We start from the raw sequence: 22,010 nt of genomic DNA, 5'->3' as shown, positions 1-22,010 counted from the left end.
AGGGCTGGATGTGTGTTTCACTTCCTTAATGGCCTTCCATCTCCACTTTAGGTCCCTTTGACGTAAGTGACTACATTTTGTTTTTCATGGTCCACGAGAACACTGGCTTGGAGTACTCATTGCATTGATTCTTTTCTGAAGTCAGCCAAAGTCTACCAATGTTTTCCTACATGAGTCATCTCTATAAGCATATACTATCTGCATTGGAGGAGCTTCAACATTGGTTGTTTTGAGATACTGTGACATTGTGATTTAGAATAAGCAATACATATAGCTGTCCCTCAGTATATACAGGAGATTGGTTCCATCTAAAATCCATGGATGTTTGAGTCCTCTGCATAAAATGGTGTATCAATAGTATTTGCATATAACCTACACACATCCTCCCATATACTTTAAATCATCTCTAGATTATATTGTTCTGAAACAAATAGATTCAGATATTTCTTCCACAAAGATGGGTTTATTAGGGATCAGCAGAAAATTGAAATTTGGGGTCTACAATCACGGCAAGCCACATGCAAGTTCCCAAATGCCAAGGGAAGGAGAAGGCTTTTACAGAGGGGGAAAAGGAAGTCAGGAGGGCTGGAGTAAATGGAGTCCATGGCTTTTCATTGGCTGAGTCCTTGCCAGGAAAGAAGGGAAGTCTTTCTTCTTCTTGTGGGCCTCTGCTATTGTAATAGCGTGTGAGAGCTCCCCATTCAGCTCTCCCAACTCTATTTAATTGAGGTGTTTGGGTTTTATTTACTTATTTTTTTTTACAATTACTTATAATACCTAACAATGTAAATGCTTTGTAAGTAATTGTAAATACAATGGAAATGCTATGTAAAAAAATAGTACCAGCGTGCATCAAATTCGAGTTTTGTTTTTCGGAATTTTCTGGAATTTTTTTTCCAAATATTTTCAATCCTCAGATGTAGGACCCAAGATACAAGGGTTTGGTCTCTACTGTATTTGGTCTTCAACCTGGACTCTGCTCCTGGCACAGAGCTCCTAAAACCCTGTGATAAGAGCAATAAAGGTGTCCTTTGTTATGTTAATGAGGAGACTTTGGGAAAGCCCTTAGGTAATCTGAATAAAGGGCTGGTGGCCAGGGGAGCCAACCAAGGGATTAGGGGGTTGGAACTTCCAGCACCACCCCTACAATCTCCAGGGAGGGGAGAGGGGCTGGAGGTTGAAATCACACCCATGGTCAATGATTTAACCAGTCATGCTTATGCAGTGAGGCCTCCATAAAAACCCAAAAGGACAGAGTTTCTGTAGCTTCCAGGTTGGTAAGCACATGGAGGTGATGGAGAGTGATGCCTGGAGAGGGCATGGAAGCTCCGAGCCCTTTCTCCACACCTTCCCCTATGCATCTCTTCCATCTGGCTGTTCCTGAATTATATCCTTTCATAATAATCCGGCAATCTAGTAACTAAAATGTTCCTCTGAGTTCTGTGAGGCACTCTTAGCAAATTAATTGAGCCCAAGGAAGAGGTCCTGGGAACCTCTCATTTATGGCTAGTGGGACAGAGGTACAAGTAACAGTGTGGACTTGTGTGGGGCGGAGTCTTGTAGGATTTTTGGAATCTGACGCCATCTCTGGGTAGATGGTATCAGAATTGAGTTGAATACTAAGACTCCTCTCTGGTGACCCAAGAATTGCTTGTAGGTGTGCAGATCGCCTGCCCATTGGAATTGGTTTCAGAACCAAAAAAAAAAAAAAAAAAGAAAAGAAAAAATATGCCATCCCTAGAATCATGATTCCTAAATGTGTTTCAGTTTGCTTACCAAGCCAGTGGAGCAAAAGATCTCATCACCTCCCATTTATCCCCATGCAATAGAGTCAAGAGCAAGAGAGGTGCTGGTTTTGATTAAAGAATGGTGAGGTGATGTCTGTTTCTTATTATGAATAAATTATTAATACCCCAGATGTATTAGGACCAAGATTGTCATGTTATAAACATGAAACAGTAAACATGGATCCCTGGAGGAAGTCTTGTTGGCCCTGCAATTTCACTGTCCACAGTGATAACCACTGATGTGATGGATAAAAGTCACAAGTCAGAAAACCTCAGAACAGTGTCATCACTTGAGTTACTGCACGCAACACCCAATATTCAGAAAATAGTGCAGAACTGAGTGAAATTGTGCTTGGAGGTGAAGAGTAACCAAGGGGAAGAGGGGGATCAGCTAGATAAGGTTACTTATTTGAATCTCCAAAATGAAACCTGAATGTATTTGAATAAGTCATATTTCCCACACTAACCTCCACACAGAAACATCTCAGGTCCCCTAAGTTCATTACCGAAAATTCAGTCCTTGCCCCCCGATGCCAAATGAGAGTAATAAGGACTAGGTTTTGAGGACAAAGGAAAGAGAAATTTACTGATTCACCAGCAAATGAGGAGGGTAACAGACTAGTTTCTTGAAAACTACCTTCCTGCCTTCTGGGGAGAAAGCAGGAGTCTTAAAGGAAATTCTTGGGTTTCTATGGTTAAGATGAGAGAAACAAGCAAAATCAGCAAGAATGCCCACACATGTTAATCAGTAACAAAGAATGCACAGTAACAAAGAATGTAAGTTTTTCTTCCCAACAACGGAGGGAGGGACGGGAAAAACAGTTTCATTTAGCAATCATCCATCAAACAGTTTCATCCTTGTGACCTGTTACAAGTTCACCCTAGATTTGCCCACCCTCCCAAGGAGAGCGGTGAGTAAGCAAGACTCAGTTTCCAGGTTTGACTACGTGGGATGCTCGAACCTCTCTGATGGTGTCCTTGGGGCTGCCCTGGAAGGCACCATCTTTAGAATAGGGATGTGGAGCTTATAGATGAGGTTTTCCTGTGCATTTGGCTCTATTGACATCACTTGTTACAGAAAGCAATGGCTATCTGGTGTTGGTGCTCTCCAAGTGCATCATCACCTGCCTCAAAGAAACTGCAGAAAGAATGACTGATGGCCAGAAGCAGATTCCTACAACAGGGTGTTAATATTAATAGTGTCAGGATCTGGATCAATGCTTGAAAATAATCCTCCCATTTGACAAGCTACGAAGAACATTTTAATGGATATGTTTGCCAATTCTCCTCAACAATGTGAAATAATAACATGGAGAAAACTGAAGTAATATAAGATATAATATTCTTAAGATGAAGGTTTAGGGAGAGGAATAGATTGAGAGTTTGGGATTGACATGTGCTCACTGCTATATTTAAATAGATAACCAACAAGAACCTACTGTATAGCACAGGGAACTCTTTTCAATATTCTGTAATAACCTAAATGGGAAAAGAATTTGAAAAAGATTAGATATATGTATATGTATAACTGAATCACTTAGGCTGTACATCTGAAACTAACACAACATTGTTAATCAACTATACTCCAATATAAAATAAAAATTTAAAAATAATTTAAAGGAAAGATGAAGGTTTAATAAACATCTAAACATACTGCTTGCCAGTTTAAAGCTGTCCCCTGGCTATGGACACTAGCTTACTTATCTTTTATTTCCTTTGATCCCTATGACCTAATTGAGGGCTTACTGTGTGTTGAACACTAGTCTGTTCATTTGATGGCTTGTTTAATTAATTTGTATAAGCAACAGATGAAGGAGATGCTTGCTCTTTCACCAAAGAAAAAGTTGGGGCACCTAGAAGTTAGTAACTTGCCCAAGGTACCACAGAAGGCAACAGAGGCAGAATTTAAACAAGGCAGTTTGGGGCACCAGAAATTGTGATTTTTAAACAACCATAATGTACTTCTCTCATGTAATGATGTGAAATTTATAATTGTCATTGATTATAAATGTTACATTTCCCAGGGAACATGTGTATAGAACAAAAGCATCCTTGAAAGTGTGTTTGCTGGAAAGGGAGTATGCTTTAATGCAAAGAACAAGAGCTTAGGAAACAAGTTTGATCCCTAATACCCCAGGTGGTATGGAGGAAATCAGTTACACTCACCCTAGACCTCAGGTTTCTCACGAATTAAATTTTGGTAACAGTTTAACAGAAATAGATGATCTTTGATATTAGATGTGCCCTGATATTCTTGGATTAGGGGACGTGATATTTGAGGCCAGTACCTTTTCAGCAAACCTCCCTGCTACCTATGTATAGGACCAGCTCTGGAGAGAATTTTTTTTTAATGCCAAAAAGACCAGTAGTCTGCCAAGACTTTTCCTTTCTATGATTATACCAAAATCTTATGAAAGTATGTATCCTTTCTTTCTTTGCCCTTGGAAAAAATGCTCATTCTTTCAGAGATCTAAGTTGAGATTTGGAGTAAAAGGGTTTACCTCTAGTGTTGAATTACCTTTTATTGCTTTGTTTTCCAAACTCTAAATAGCCTTATAAATAATGTATCCCAGACTTAGTAAAAAATCACCGTACTATGTGTTTCTTTGCTTCTATTCCTTGTATGTTTAAATCTATAAAATTGCATATTTTTAGTGAGGAATGTGGTAATTTTCACTTAAGGCACAGTCAAAATAGGATGTGAAACTTTTGCTATATACAAATCCAATAAGTTAGTCATTATTTGCCACTCTGACCAGACGTGTGTGTGTGTGAGTTTAAGTGAATATGTGTGTGTTGGCTTTTGTGTTTGGAAGTACTTGTGTGGAGGGAATCATTAGCTGGTTTAATTGGGGTAATTTAAAATCAGGTTTCAGAGAGACACACAACTTCTCATCTCTGAAGATTTGACTAAGAGAGACATCAGACCTGGTTGTACCTTCCATCTTCATTGGCTAAGGTTCCGATCAGATACTCTATGGAGTAACCTGGCAGATTTAGGAACTTTCAAAATTCAAAACTCCCTTAAGGGAAGCGACATGGGGTAGGGGGGTTTTCCCTAAAGATGTAGCCCATTCCAGTGGAGACAAATGCTGGCTTGAGTTTCACCACTAGGTTTACTTGCATGCAAAAGTTCCCAATAAAATGCAGCTGGTTTAAATTTTGTCTGCAGACCTGAAAACCAGCAAATTTGGCTTGGCTTTTTATTTTGCAAAAAATGCTTCACACAGCTATAATCTGGAAATACTGAAGTGTCCAAACCCTCCACAGAAACAACAGAACAGCTGTCCCCTACCTTCACTTTTTCCCAGCTCTATCCTTAAAGGCTTAGGTGTTAAGGGAGGGGAAAAACTGCCACTGAGCATGATTCTATGAATCATCCATGACTACCTTTGTCATTTGCTCTAAACCAAAAAGGAAAGATTAAAGAGTTGCCATTGATGAGTGAGACAACTCACATTTTGGCATCACTAGGGAAGGAAGGTGCATTTAAGATCATGGAGGGAAATGAAACAACAAAACAATACTGTTACAATTTGAACAATCACTGACTCCAGTATGTGAAAGCACAGTGTTATCTTTTCCATTTTCCACCCTTACACTTTCATTGGCTTCATACAATCCCCTTATTGCCCATAATTGGGGATGAAGTTAGTGCCAGAGCTACATAAAACAAGCAGTCTTTCCTTTATACTTTCTGTGTATCATGATTGTGTATGTGAAGTCATAAAAATCATTTATTATGAGCATGTGTATTCCTGGCTTAAAGAGCCAAGTATTCTTGTGACAACAATATAATAGCATCAAATGTATTCCCATAAAACACCACATGTGGACACTTAATAGTTATTGCCCTGGCACCTACATGCTGGGATATCATCTTAAAGGAGGACTTCTTCAAAAAAACAAACGTTTGGTACTTACACAGATAAAATCCCCTAAGTGAGACAGGTTAGTAAGGGGTAGAGATTTAAGAATTCATTGATAATGACAATCATTCATCTGCTGTTAGTATCAGATTGTCTCAAACCATCTTCTCGAGTTCTTTTCATGGGTTCAAGTATACCCTCTACAGCATTGCAAACATCAGTAAATATTCTTTCAATCTCAAAGTTGCAAGAATGCCTTAACACTACATTGGTATCTAGTAAACAATTCTTATTCTTCTCACCCATTACTCTTTGGAAAGCATTTACTGGGGGCTTGTGGTACAAATCACAGTAAACAAATTGGTTTTCAAACTAGGTAAAAGAATGTGGAATGGATAAAAGCTGCTTTGTCGGACAGTGTGAGTGTTTGGTGATGTTTTTAAAGTGTGTGTCTGTGACACAAATTATTCCCACTGTCTCTTGCATTTCTGCTGGCTTCCAGCTTAGGGTGGAATGGCTTCCTTTGGTTGCCACTGACACTGAATACTGGGCTTTCCCAATTTGCAATACACTCAGAGTTTGCCAGAACTCTGGGACTGATGTTTTACTCTTGCATTAGTACCTGGGTCAGCTGGTCAGACACTGTAGGCATATGGTAGGGACTTTCAAAACAACTCAACTTCAGAAAGAGGCCAGAGCCCACTAGTTCCTGATGGTACATCTACTTCAGGTGGGAGTCAAGGCAATCTGAAAGGAGGGAAGCCATATAAATCAGACTGCAGAGCTTTCTTCAAAGGGCACCTTATCTTAAGGATACACTGCTATGTGTCCCTGAGGTCTGTGTAGGAAGATGCTGTGGGTGATGTTTTAAGTTTCCAGACCAGCCATCATTCCATACCTGCATCTCAAGTCTCTCACTCTTCCTAGTGTAACAGACAGCCTGAAATGTACAATGGTATTTTGTTTGAAGTCCATATGGTAGTTATTACATTAAGAATGTACACTAAGCATATGTCTACAATCCTAATAGCTCCTTCCAACACTTCTACATGGCTGCATCAACCCAGTTAATTTTTCTCACTGTTCTTTGGCCCTAACTTCCATTCCAACACCCCTCCTCTACAATGGAAATATTGTTGGTTTTAATTGTTTTTGTTCTTTTAATGCTGCCAGGTAGCTGAAAGGGAACTTGTGAGATGGTGAGGTCTCTTACTGATCCAAATAAAGTTATCTTCCATTGGTAAAACTGGCTCGGCAGTGACTATCCCTGTATCTGGTCATGCCCACCCATTCCTGATTTTTTTCAAAGCCGTGATCTATTAAAAAACATAATTCTCCAACCTCTTCCTCTCTTCCTCTCTAACAACCTCTATTCCACTAGCTCACAATAGTGTGATTTACAATATGATCTGTTTCTTTCACCTCCAAAACCATGTGTTTTCTACTCTCTACCAACGGTTCTCTATCCTGACCATAACACTGAAAGCATCTAGAGAGATTTTGAAATTAAGAATGTCTAGTACTTTAATTCTCTCTTCTCCCTTGACCTATTAAATCAAACCCTATAGTGGTAAGGCCAAGGAATCTAATTTTAAATGCTCCATAGTTAATGCTTATATGAAACCATAATCAGAACATACTTTTCAAATTTAAAAAAAATTATAGCTTCTATGTAGACCCTCTGCAATATACTTTATATGTCTTGTCTCACTTAATCCTCACAACAAGTCAATAAATGTTATTGTCCTCATTGAATAGAATAGGAAAGTGGGTACAGAAGAGTTTTTTTAAGTACCTCCAGTCACACATTTAGCAAATTTTAGAGCAAGGAATTGAGTCTGTGGCTTGAAGCCAAAGGCTGGCCTCTTTCCACAATGCCATACTGCTCCTTATTATATTGTCTGTATTTACTGGTAGCCTCTCTTTATTTTCAATTCTCATTATGTCTTTGTGGGATGATTTAATGTGAAGAAACAGCTGGAAAATCCATATTAACAAAGTCCTACTATCTTGTGTTGTAATGCAAGTCAAAGGAGTTTAGGAATAAAAATAATGGGGCCCTCTTTGATTTGGGTATAATTTAATCCCAGTAGAGATAATGATATTGCATCTCATACTTATTTTTAAGAATAAGGTGAACGTGACATTAGTATTGGTGCATGAGAGATAAGGAGAGACTGCATGACTATACATCCCATGGCCCCATATTTCCCCCAAAACAGAGAAAAGCATTCTCATTCCCAAAATGAAGACCATTCTTCAATGGTCTCATCACCTTTCTCCAAGTCTCCTCTCCTCCTTTCTCACCTTTCTTTAACCTTTTTTTCACTTTTTGTTTTCTCCCTCTACCTACTATTCAATTGAGAGTTATAAGAGAGGAGAGAAGAAAAAGAGGTAATATTAATTAAGAAGCTACCATTTGTCAACAATTTTCATTTATGGTACATTATTACCCCTGAATTAGTCAGCTTTTGCAGGGTTAGGCAGTTACATACAATCTCCAAGCTTCAGTGACTTACAAACCCAAAGACTGATTTCTAGGTTATGCCACATGTAGGCAGCTCTGGGCTGACAGCTGAGGCTCTGCTCCCCATTTCTAGACTTAAGCTAAAGGCATGGCCACTCTTTGGAACATGACATTTTTGTGGTAGAAACAAAAACTAAGCGACGGAATCACTCAAACTTCTGCTTGAACATAACATACATCATTGCTGCTCACATTTTTTTTTTAATAAATGTATTTATTTTTTATTTATTTATTTTTGGCTGCATTGAGTCTTTGTTGCTGTGCGTGGGCTTTCTTTAGTTGCGGTGAGCAGGGGCTACTCTTCATTGCGGTGCGTTGGCTTCCCATTGTGGTGGCTTCTCAGGTTGCAGAGAACAGACTCTAAGCTCACAGGCTTCAGTAGTTGTGGCACGCAGGCTCAGTAGTTGTGGTGCACAGGCTTAGTTGCTCCACAGTATGTGGGATCTTCCCGGACCAGGGATCGAACCCATGTCCCTGCATTGGCAGGTGGATTACCAAGCACTGTGCCACAAGGGAAGTCTCAACTGCTCACATTTTTGACTAACTCAAGTCAAGGTGAAGCCCAACCGCAGGGGGCAGTAAAACAGACTCTTCTCATGGAAGGTGGTTCTCTAAGCCACATGGCATTGGGTGGTAGGAGTTTAATTCATTACAGTGAAAGAGGAGTGAATCCTCCTACAAAATAATACAATCTGTGGGGAGGGATAAATTAGGAGTTTGGCATTAACAGATACACACTACTATATATAAAATGGATAAACAACAAAGCCCTACTGTATAGCAAAGGGAACTATATTCAATATCTTGTAATAAGCTATAATGGAAAAAATCTGAAAAAGAATATACATACATATATGTATATATATATATATATATATGTATGTATATATATATATATATATATATATATATATATATATATATATATATATATATATATGACTGAATCACTTTGCTGTACACCTGAAAATAACACAACTTTGTAAATCAACTACACTTCAATCTTAAAAATAAATAAATAAATAAATAATACAATCTATCTCAACTCCCTTTCTACATGTGAGCAGCATGAGGCTCAGAGGTTGAGCTAACTTGTCCAAGGCTACTGCAGCCAGTGGATGACTCAACTAAGATTGTGATGGAGTTCTGGTTCCAAAGCCAGGGTTCTTTGCTATGAGCAGTCAAGTTGAAAAGTAGAGAGGTAAACGTTGCAGTTCTCTCCTCTATGACTCTTTCTTCTTTCACGCCAAATCTATTCCAATACATCGTGTTGTCTCAAGAACCTAAGGGTCATCTTTGATTTAACTTTGCATTTTTAATATCAAATAAAACTCTAAATTATATAATATTTTAAAATTATGTAATTTATTGAGCACTTATTTTGTGCCAAGCACAGTTCCAAACTCTCTTTATATATTGTCACATTTAATTTTTCATTAAATTTTGTGGTTGGCATTATCCGATTTTAAAGCTAAGGGAACAGAGGACCAGTAAGTTGCCTAAAATGACAGCTCTGGGAGGAGGCAGAATCCAGATCTGATTCTGACACTTCTGCTACTCTCTGATCATTCTGCTTTCCAACAGAAAGCTCTTTGTTTTAAATATGCCCTTACATTTCCTCTCTTCTCTACTCCAACTTCTCCCACCTATTTTTAGTTTTCATCTTCCCATGCCTAAACTGCTGCTGTAGCTTCCTTATTAGATCTCCCCATCATGGATAGACTAATTCTCGAACTTTGACTTGATCTTGTTATTTCTGTGTGCTCTCCACTGCCCCTGCTTTCATCTCTCCCACATCTGAATGCCTTCATCCAACTTTCAAGGACACCCAAAATGTAAATCAGCCTTATTTCCCACCATTCATCAAATGTGTACCTTTCCCCTAGGTGTCCTTTATCAATTCCCACTGCACTTGAATCACATTATTCACCTTACCCAAAATTCCACTGAGAATTTCATGAGAACAGGGTCATGTACCATCCCACGAATGTACCCCATGTTGATTGTCATGGCGTTAGCTTTGAAGTAGGAAATAATTACTCAACTGGAAAATCTTTACTTGGGTCCAAATATGCTGGTTTCTGTCCCATGGTCCTGTGGACATTTATAGGTGACTAGGTATAAATGATCCATGAACTCTTAGCTCTGCTGGAATGGCTCTCCGAAGTAGAGGGCAGATTCTAAATTCTCCATATCCCATGAGGACAAGTTGAGAAATTGAAGAATAGCAGATTAACTAGCAGCAAACCTGGAATTAATGTTGCATCATGCCGAACACTCCAAGAGGCAATAAAAGTAGCATTTGGGAGGTCAGACATCTCCCAAACCACAGGGTGAAAGTTTTGCTTGACTCCCAGGAGTAGAGAACAAGAGAAATTATGGTGTCAGGTGCTTGTGAATATGTGTGCTTAATAGAGGAAAGGATTATAAATTAGAGCCTACATTGATGGGCACAAAATATTGTTCATATGGTGTTCTCTGAATTTCCATTGACTAAGTACAAATAAGAATCCTTAATAAATATTTATGCCCACCCAAATACATAAATATTTGCCTGTAAGTCACATATGCCCCCGTTTTGCAAGATTATTAAATGGATTCCCAGATATAACCCATGGAGAAAATAAAGGTAGGTAAAGTGTGCCCCACTAGTATAGTATATACTTGCAGCAAAAAAAGCACATAGTTTATTTTCTCTTACCTAGAATTTTACAAAGTTGTCTACTTATGTGCTCTTCGATTTTTCTAGCACATAAAGGTATTCTGCAGAGCTAGTGTTTCATGGAACAGCTTAGAAAACTCTGCCTCTTCTAACAAACCTGGACTTTCCTGTGTCTACCTGGAATCAGGTTTCTGAAATAGAAAATGACAGAAGGTTCTACTTCAGTCAGTTGGCCTCGGGAGATCTTTCTAAGGAAAGGGGACAAGGGAGAAAAGAAGGAAGGGAAAAGAGAAGGAGAAAAAGAACCACAAAAGGAACCCCTTCGTTTATCCCTGTTTCCCTTCCCTTCCTCCCCACCTGTGCACATTTCTTCTCATGGAAGTTTCCAAGAGCTCTGTTATCTTAATATTAATTTTAATATTATTTTTCACTCTCAAAAATCTTGCAAACATAGGTATTACTAGTCTCATTTTACAAATGAGAGCACTGAAGCTCAGAGAAATTCTCAAAATTCTCCTCATCCGATGACCAAGATGCTTACTCTTCGCCCATCAATGAACAAACTTGACTGCTAGAATTAATCACCAGGTGAAATAGTTTCTTAACAGATTTTTGTTGATTGGGCAACAATATGCATGGCAGTTGGGACACTGAATTTACATTTTAAGAAGTGGTGATAATATGTGAAAAATATGTGATTAATGTGAAGACCCTTGGCTAATGTCAGTTAAAGATTAGAAAGAACTAAACATGATATAATTATATATTTCAAAATGTATGCCACTGTACAGGGGCAGATCATGTGTTATTTCAGACATGCAACTTGCTCATACACATTTTTTGGCCATCAGATAATCGCATGGGCATGGCATTGTGTCATCCATGTTATACTGTAAATTACATGGATATGATGTCTATTCTCAAGAAGGTTGCTGTCTAAGAAGAATTAACAGTATATCTCATACTTTGGTATTCAACGTTTTGCTGAAGATTCGCAAATGTATGTGCATTGAAAAAATACTACAATTGTATAATTTTTTTCTCATTTTAAAACTCGGTAACTTACAAAATTTTCTGAATCACCTCATCATGCCAAATGACTATGAAGACTCTCCAAAAATGTATCTCTACCCTTTATTTTTTTCCCTAACTCTCTTTTCCTTGGTGTTTTCCATCGGTGTATGAAAAAATTGTGTACACCTGCCAGGTAAAGTCTTGTACATTTCCAAAAGGGGTAGACACTAGTGAATCATTCAGTTCCAAACAAAGACATAAGAAAGCTATCTGGATAATTAATGGTATTGTCACGTATACTTTTTCATTAAAAAAATTCTGTATGTTAAAAACCTCCAAACATGAAAACATAAACTTTTAAAATTGATAAATTATAGTGTAGATTATTCCCATTCTTAGCTTACATTTGTCTTATTACAAGACCTCCTATATAATTCAAGGTAAAAATTCAACATCTCCTAGAATGTAATTCACAGTAAAAATTACTGTTCAATTTTGGGAACACATTTTTGTCTATTGAACTCATTCCAGATATAGACAGATTTAAACCGTGGGATTACTTTATATTTTTCATCTGAGACTCAGGTTGTATTGATGTAGACATACATTACAGCAACAACAAAAAAAAATAGTTACACTGCTCTTTTTTGTATTATTCTTTGTATGCCCTTTGTCTGGTGAATACTCTGGAAAGCTTTACATATGGTCCTAACTCTACGTCTGTAAAAACAGAAAATACTCATATTGATATCATAGTCTAAGATATCACCTTGAAAATTACGGCATTCATTTTTTTTTAATATTTCTGTTAAATGTCAAAGTTAAAGTGGTTGATTTATTTGATTTGAAATAGAAAATGATGAACATATTTCAGAGGTGTGTGCAAGTTGAAAAATCCTACGGGTATACGTGAGGCATTTCAGATGCTTTAGTTATTAGATTTTATGTCTTCTATTGTGATTTTCATCAACAGAAAATTATATATATGTATATTATATATATAATCATGGATATTTGTGATCAGATAATACTACTAAATGCTTCTTATTGTACAACACTATCAAATTCAACTGGTCCCTATTATTTTTCAAATCTATTTCCTAATCCATATGGCTGCCACATTAGAAAAAGCTGAAAATGTTTTACATGCTTTTGTGGTCTCCACGACGTTTTTCAAAATATATATTTGGTAGAAAATTTTGCTACAAATTACATCTTCACTATTTATCAACTCTGTGATCTTGGACAAGACAGCTATTCTGAGTTTCTTTAAGTTGAGCTAATAATTCCTATGTGGCTAGTTGTTATAAAATTTAAAGTGTTTGTCAAAGTGCCTTGTAAAGTGTTAAGCACCATTTACATGGAAGTAAAGCATTTTGTATGTTACATGAGTACGTACATGCATCTCTCTCTGCCATTCTGTATACAGATATATGAACATATATATTCTGCCATCATCATCATCGTCACCTAGGAAGCTTTAAGAGATTCAGTATCTCTGCATTATCCCAGACCTACTGAATCAAAATTGCCATTTTAAGATAAACAGAAGATTCATATTAATGTTTGGAAAGCATTGTTCTGTGTGGTCTAGTGACAGTGAGATCTCTCTCTCTCTCTCTCTCTCTCTATCTCTCTCCCCACAAACACACATATACATGTAGCAGCCAGAGACCTAGGCAGTGATACCAACAAAGGAAAGTAGATTTATCATCTTGAGTTGATAAAAGAACAGCCTAGAAAGCTACTTCCTATTTTAATTAGAACTGACCATCAATAGTAATAGAAGGGTAAAAAGTATTAAACGGCTCATTCCTGGAATGGTGATGACAGTCCAGAATGAGGCAGAATGGATCACTGCACTGAAATTTTGACTAAAATAATCTAAGAAGTCCCATCCAATTTTGTAATTCTACCCTACATACACACTTGTGTATTTACAGATATATACCCTAACCACAAATATTATATTCCTATTTTCAATCTATATCTTTAGATCTATTTTGTATGAGCCCAAAACTACAGATGACAGATTTTTTTCTTACTTTCAAGCTTTAAAACATGGCCTTCTAAAACAATAATACTATATTGATCAAATCTAGTGTTAGTTTTCAGAAATAGTATCATTTTCATTCCAATTGTCATCTCAGTGACTATTTCATTATTTGCAGAAACTATTAAGAAAAACATGGAACATTTGAAATATTTTAGTAGTGCAGTTGAAACTCACCATAATCACCAAGCAAATCCATTAGACATGTGAACACCACTGTCATTCAACCACAGATAAAAGAGTGGTTACCAGGCTTGTCAATGCAGTCATTTACTAACACTGAGCTTTTGGCTCATGACAAAAGATCTAGGCAAATATTCTTGAAGGTATACTTATTCATTTATATGCTTTTTGGTTTTGTTTTGGTTTTGGTTTTGATATACAGAAAGCTGTACATATTTAATGCATACAGCTTGATGAGTTTGAAGATAAGTATACACCATGAAACCATCACCACAATCTATACCATAAGCATATCCATCACCTCCAAAGATTCCCTGCCATCCTCTATTATTATTTTGTGTGATAATGTAAATGATCAGGACCCTATGGGGTTTTCCTGGGACAGATCCCTCCCCCATACCCTCTGCTTTAGCTCCTAGCATCTGATGCATATTTCCTGAGTTTTTCAGATGCTTAAACCACCACCAAATGGAAGAAATTAACTACTTGATGATCATGAGCTTGTAGTCTGAAACTTCTGATGCCTAAGGATTGATAATGTTAACTGCCCAGTTACCTCAATATCAACCAATCAGAGAATTGTGCATGAGCTGATCACATACCCTGCAACCCCTCCCCTCACCTGGCCTTTAAAATGCTTTTCTGGAACCCTGCAGGGAGTTCAGGGTAATTTGAGTACGAGCCACCAGTTTTCCTTGCTGGGCCCTGCAATAAACCTTTCTCTGCTCCAAACTCCGACATTTCAGTTTGTTTGGGTTCACTGTGTGTTGCGCACATGAACTTGCATTTGGTAATAATTTGAGCACTTAACCTAAGATCTACCTTCTCAGAAAAATTGTAAGCATACGATTCAGTACTGTTAATGATAGGCACTATGGTGTACAGTAGATTCCTAGACTCATTCATCTTGCATCACTGAAACTTTATACCCATTGACTAATAACTCCTAAGTTTCTGCTTCCCCCCAGCCCCTGGCAACCACAGTGTGTTTAGCCACAGTGGAAGAAAATAAACCTAAGACATGCTTTTATCTTCTTTGAAGTTTGTGCACTAAATAAAGGAATATGCCTCATTGATGCATGCTATGACTGTTTAGGGAAAGCATATTATTTAGTTGGTTTAGTTTTTACTACATACATTTTAGTAGCAATGATGTTATATCCATGTTAGGTGTTTACACCTTGATTTATCATATTACTAAAGTATTGGTTTTTCAAACTTGTAGCTGCTGATATGTTTTCCCTTCTTCCCAGCAGCAATGCTCCTTAGATCCACTTCAGCAGGACGTTTTCATACACTGATGATCAAAAGAGTCCATGATACATGGAATCTCAATCCTGATTGTAAGGTGAAACAATTCAAAACTCACTTCTAATTTACATACCTTCAGATGAGACAATATTGACCAAATTATAAATAAAACCGACCCTGGGATACCCAAGAAGATCATCCTTGAATTTTCATTCTCACTAAGATGTTGCCATGGTACTGGTGCTCTTTTATTTAAACTTCTAAAGAAAACAATAGAATTTTAACTATGCCATGAGATGTATTAACGGAGATAAATTAGGATTTTGGAATTAACATACACACACTACTATATATAAAATAGATAACCAACAAGGACCTACTGTATAGCACAGGGAACTATATTTAATATCTTTTAATAACCTATAATGGAAAAGAATCTGAAAAAGAATATATATATATATATATATAAAACTGAATCACTTTGCTGTACACCTGAAACTAACACAACATTGTAAATCAATTATACTTCCATTAGAAAAAGACAGCTACAAAAATAAATTTTAAAAACTGTTCTATGAAAATGTTCATTTTCATCAAATTTTTCCTCCAATGAGACTCTTCTAGATTATGCTTTATTTAAATTTTAATTGAATGTTTACAGATTTGCAGTTTGTGCTAAGTTTAATTTCTGTTTCAAGAATTCTGACATTTATTTTTAAATCATTACTTTGTGCCTGATTTACCACATTTTTTACAATGCATTTACCACTTCATATAAATTATACAAAGTAGTGGTTTGGTCTGCATCAGCTCTCAGCCACTGCTGTACAAGGCTTTTGGAAGAAAAAAGGAGAAATGATCCCATCTCTGAAGCTCATTTGGGGAGAATACTATATAAATTTGTTCTTACTGTAAGGTTGAAATTAATCTTGATTTCCTGTCAAATGTACAGGGATTTTACAATATAGTTCATAATAATGTTTAATTCCTCTAGGGTAGGAGTTAAGATAAACAAGTCACTGACAGTGTTTATCTATAAATATAGCAAATGGTGTGGGACTGAGGTTGGTTATTAATTCTGCCGACTTTAATTTCATGGTTATAAAACACAGTAAATCTCACTGTTTATAAAAGGTGGGAAAGAATCTCCAATGGGCTTCAGTAGCCAAGAAACCTTCTGTAACATTAATCTCTCTAACTGATATTTGGTATCCTCCTAGGGTGCAATATTTAAGATTGTGGAGTGACTGCTAGTCACATTAAAATTTTCACTGGGATCATTAGCTAGCATTTCTGTCATTGATCTATTATAACTTTGTTAATGAGTTCCATGTGAGTGAAATTTAGTGAATGAGACGATTCTTTCTAAGCCTTGCTAGGTGAATGTTTAACAATTACTTTAGGCAGTTATATATCTAAAAGATAGCCTAATTAATCAAAATCATACCTTTTTTCTTATACAAAGATGAATTGTAATACCTAACTAGGCAAGATGTACTGAATAATCAGCCAGTGTACATTATATACATTTACATTTAGGTCATGAATCTGCCTAAAATGTCACAAAATGCCATAAAATTAAAAAAGAAACAAAATAATTTATTCTTAATATTCCAATTTATCTAAATATAAGATTTGATTATGATCACTTACTTCCCTAAAAATCTGTATGCTTGGGCTTTCCTGGTGGCGCAGTGGTTAAGATCCGCCTGCCAATGCAGGGGACATGGGTTCAAGCCCTGGTCCGGGAAGATCCCACATGCTGTGGAGCAACTGAGCCCGTGCGTCACAACTACTGAGCCTGCACTCTAGAGCCCACGACCCACAACTACTGAGCCCACGTGCCACAACTACTGAAGCCCGCGCGTCCTAGAGCCCGTGCTCCACAACAAGAGAAGCCACGGCAATGAGAAGCCCGCACACCACAGAAAAGAGTAGCCCCAGCTCACTGCAGCTAGAGAAAGCCCGTGAGCAGCAATGAAGACCCAACGCAGCCATAAATAAATTTATTTAAAAAAAAAATCTGTATGCTTAATTTGATTGAAATTAATTCTTCCCCCAAAAAGGACCATTGTTATAAAAATGGTATTATTTGAAATAGTTCAATTTTTCCATTCCGACTTTCTAGTGAATAACAGAATTATTTTGTAACCACAAAAGTGAAAAAAAATCACAGCCCCTATCTCTATTGCTTTTACATTCAGAAGAGGTTGATTTTTCACTTCCCAAGAAGGTCAGACTTTTACAAATATAGGATAATCTGATATGTGAGCTGGGGATTAAAACAATCTTGAACTAAAAATGTCTTAACTGTGTTGGAGGTCAGACTCCTTGAGAATGAGTTTTCAATGACAAAATCCTCAGTTACTTTTCTAGCTCTTGTATTGGGCTGTTTCTCCTGGACCCACCCTGAGAGTTTTATTACTGATCTGAAACAGTCTGGCTCCTGTGCTTTCTACCAATTAGTCTCAACATAGATCTCAAACCTTGGCTTCCAAGGAGCTGGCTTCTGACAACATCAGCCCTGGGTGGAGAGAGGCTGAATGGAACTGTTGGTAATATACCTTCTCATCTCCTTTCCTGCTCAGAGCCTCTTGTCACTCATGTCATTGGATGCAATACCCCGCTATTTGATACACTCACTTCCACAAAAAACTATCCAGTCAGACTTAGACTTCCAGGTCTCAAAATGCGTGAAACATCTATAAAAGACAGCAAAGGCTCTCTCAAGTGGAGGCTTTATCTGTTCCCCACCCCCTTTTTTTAAGCCTCAAAACCCACCTGAACCAATTATCATCAAAGAAATTGGTTATTGTGTTATTGGTATGTTTGACATTCATATATGTGTTGACTTGAATCAAAACTAGGGATGATTTCACTTCAAAGTTATCAATAAAGTCACCTAAAATAGATCTATCAGTTAAGTCTACAGATTACATCTTCTTGTCTTATGAGTTGTGAACTGAGGGTGGAAATGTGTTTAGTAAAACATGGTTAAGAAGACAAGGGCCACAGAATGGCCAAGAGGATCCCTTCAGTAAGGCAAAAATAGGTAAAAGCAATAGAAAGTGAAGGGGCTAAAAAAGGGAGACAGAATAGGGGAAATAGCAAAACCGGATATGGAAGTGTCTAGGTAGAGGCAAACAGTGTGATTTGTTTAAGGAGTCTCCTTTACATACTTTAAGAATTCATAAATACTGTGGGTCTTAGGGATATGAGATATTGTTAAAAGCACATTCAAACAATCACTCTTGTAAAGAAGGACTCTTTTTCTGTATCCCAATGGTTAGCCTTAAATTACTGTTTTTTTTTTTCCTAGTCTATGTGTAAGGTACAATGAGCTGTCTTATAAAATGTAATCATTTTCCTAGTCATGGTTTGGAAAGAAAAACAACAACAACAACAACCACACAACTTCTATTATGAAATTATTTGATTAAAGGGTGAAAAAAAAGCTGTTAAAATTGAATAAAAGTACTCCCCGTTTCACCCAAATGTATCATATTTTATTAAGATAATGTCATAGAAATAAATTGTTGCCTTATAATACAAAGCAAATTAAAGATAAAGATAATGCATGACTTTTAAATACTTTCATCTCATTTTCATTATTTTCTTTCAGATTATCTGACCCTGCATAATGTCAAAGGCATTGCATTGCATAAAGGAAAACATGCAAAGGAAATAACTTTCAGTGGACTTCATTCCCCCTTCAATGGTCAGTGAAAAATCCATCCTCTAAAATATTTTTAGTATTTGTTCTCTCTAAAAATCCAGTAATTAAAAAAAAATCTTTTGTTTCTAGAAGTCATCTATGCTGTCATGTGCATGACAGTCATCTGTGGAATTCTCCTCTTGGTGATGGTCAAACTGAGGTAACTGGATGCAACTCAGAAGGGAAGGGCTAGAAAGGGACCAGCCCTGTGAAAGCACATTTCACAATGGCAGAGCTTACCAGGGCCGAGAAGGAAAGCTTCTCCATTAAGACTTAGGAAACCATTCTTAATGTGGGATGGGTACATGAAAACGTTACTCTGTCTTCATATGTAAGGTAAATGTGATCACAGGGATTCTTTCATGTTGCATTTTATAAGCACATATGCATTGTTCTCCCAATGAAATGGCTCCCAATCATTCCCCTCGTTTTCCTACAAAATCCAGATTGAACTTTGCTGCATGCCTTAATCAGATCACTTGCAGGATTAATCAGCTCATATAATGGACCTGCTGTGTACTTCATACACTTTATACTTAACTGAAAATTTACTCTTCACTCTAATTTCTTATATGCTAATGAGCTTTATTCATATTTTACCATGTAGTTATTAAATGAGACATGTAATGAGGCCTCACTGGGTAACCTTAGAAAGACATATTACTATTGCCTGATGTTAATTCACTCTTTCCAAATCTTCTGTTTCCTTGGCTGCCTTCATTATGAATGTGAGACCTCAGGTTAGAGATACATCAACTTCTAGATTTCTACATGTCTAGGGTTTAAAATATTTCTACTTATATAACACTTACAAATAGATATAAAGTGGTGTTCAGTTGCTTAATTTTAATTTTTAAAAAACCCTCATATTTAAATATCAATGCTGTTCATTTGCTTATTCATGATACAAATGTATACATTTTTGTATACAAAATGGAATACAAATATTCCATCACAGAGGTATAATTTGAGTATTATAAATGTTAATGAAGAAATATATATTAAGTGTGTATATACATATATATTATATACATACACATAAAATATACTTCTCAGTAAGATTAGGCCTGAGGGCAGCAGAGGTGGTGGACATTTCTCTGATCTCATGACGCTCAGAGAAGAAGAGTCAGTAAACTTGATGATGCTTGTACACATATGGTTCCTCAGACTCCAAGGCTTTGATGACCAGACAGATCAAGTGCAAGATTTAGTGGGGAAGGTGTATGGTGGTACCAAGGAGTTGGGAACGTGATTAGTGTGTGCTCAGTCTACAGACATTCAAACTTACTTATTTTTAAAAGTAATCCCAGCTAAACATATTCCCTTGTTGGATCCAGCTCCTCTAACTGTTTAATTTAATGCTGACCAATATCAATACCAAACAAACTGCTTCTCTCCAAGGCCTTAAAAGTTGTATTTGTATGAAAAGATATTCTTTGAGTTCCAAGATATAGTTTAAAGGCCAACAAATAAGAGTCAGTTTCAAGAGGGAAAAATAGCATTTGGAATTTATTAAACTTTCCTTTATTTGGTTTAAAATATTTGCGAGCATGGTTCAGTTACTGGGCCTGTCTAGATATTCCATCACAGAGGTATTGTTTGAGAGAAGCACAAAAAAACTTTCTAGCTTAGCAAAAATCTTAAAGGTTTTCAATCTTTATTTTTTAGTCACTCACTTAATGTATAAAGTTCACATCTGTCACCTCGTTTTTTTTACAGATTACTGTTGTGCCCCAGGTAGATAAGTCCTATGGCTATTCAAAATTTCCTATATATCAGCTGTTATTTCACCTCCTTTCTTGCCCACAGAGAAAGACATATTCCTTTACTGGATGACAATGGGAGTGTTATAGGCAAAAATCTTGAATTGATTCTAATATGTATTTAAAAGGAAATCATTCATATTATATATTATAATATTTTTATTAGTTATAATATCACATTGTAATATATTATAATTATATTATACCATTATTATTATATTACATTTAGTTATCAATTATTTTCCATGCAATTTAAATTTGATCCTTACATGTAATCTGAAAGATCCAGACCCAGGGTTAAGAAATGACAAAAGTAAAAGCCATCATGGAAAGAAGGAACAAAACAAAACAGAAACATCAGTAACAACAAAACCTGTGTTACCTCACATTGGAGATCAATAATACCTTCTTCATAAAGTAGGCTGCTTGCCACTCACCTGGTGGGCAAGTCTAATCCATGTGAATACCTTCTGCAGTAAAGATTAAGGATTTTGCATTTGCTCCATGTTATGCTAAATTAAAACAGCCCTAAATCTTCAAAGAAATTTGCAGCGAAACCAATGATTAAAGTTTAAATATTTGAGAAAAAAGACTATTTTTCTTTTCAAAAATGGTTACTTGGAGATCATAGTTAAGTGCATGATACTTAGAAAGACCATAGAATATTCTACTTTTGAAACTTTACATTCAAAAACTTAATTATCTTCCCCTCCAGGGATAGAATCCAACCAAAAAATAAGCACAGACACATTTGTAAAATCCTTAAAATAGCATATTGTTAACTTTTACTTTTATTTTTATATAGAACCTTCAGAATATCAAGTCAAAACAAGAGACCCTTCATCAATCCAAATACCTGGAGGACTCATGATTCATTGAGAGTCACGAATCATTAAAAATCACTTTCTTTAAAGCAAGTCTTTGTAGCCAGTCAACAGAATATCCTATCCATTGTCAACAAAGAAAATGTTACGATGGATTTAATGATATCGGATCATTAAGTATGTTCATGTAAGGTATAATAATTGGAATGATGTTAGATTTGTTTTTTCTTAGGAAAAAATTCAAGTATAAATTTACAGTGGTATCTTTGGACACTAGTATAGAATTACAGAATTACCCTTGAAGGCAAAAACCAGTGTTATTCTAAGCTACACTCTGCGTGATTTGTTTCATAGTAAATTTG

General features: G+C 36.5%; 1 protein-coding gene across 1 annotated transcript in view; it reads left to right on the top strand.

Annotated features, from left to right (window-relative positions):
- GFRAL (GDNF family receptor alpha like) overlaps positions 1 to 21,703 on the top strand; it is a 57,672-nt gene extending 35,969 nt beyond the window's left edge. The window contains 4 exon segments of the mRNA XM_068559176.1: positions 18,969 to 19,064; positions 19,152 to 19,221; positions 21,630 to 21,648; positions 21,650 to 21,703. Of these exon segments, the coding sequence (XP_068415277.1) occupies positions 18,969 to 19,064; positions 19,152 to 19,221; positions 21,630 to 21,648; positions 21,650 to 21,703 (239 nt within the window).
- The last annotated feature ends 307 nt before the right edge of the window (positions 21,704 to 22,010 follow it).

The sequence above is a fragment of the Eschrichtius robustus genome, chromosome 12 (genome assembly GCF_028021215.1).
Source record: "Eschrichtius robustus isolate mEscRob2 chromosome 12, mEscRob2.pri, whole genome shotgun sequence".
In the NCBI taxonomy this organism is placed as follows: domain Eukaryota; kingdom Metazoa; phylum Chordata; class Mammalia; order Artiodactyla; family Eschrichtiidae; genus Eschrichtius; species Eschrichtius robustus.
Note: the sequence above shows the minus strand (reverse complement) of the source record. Positions and strands in the feature narration are given on the sequence as shown.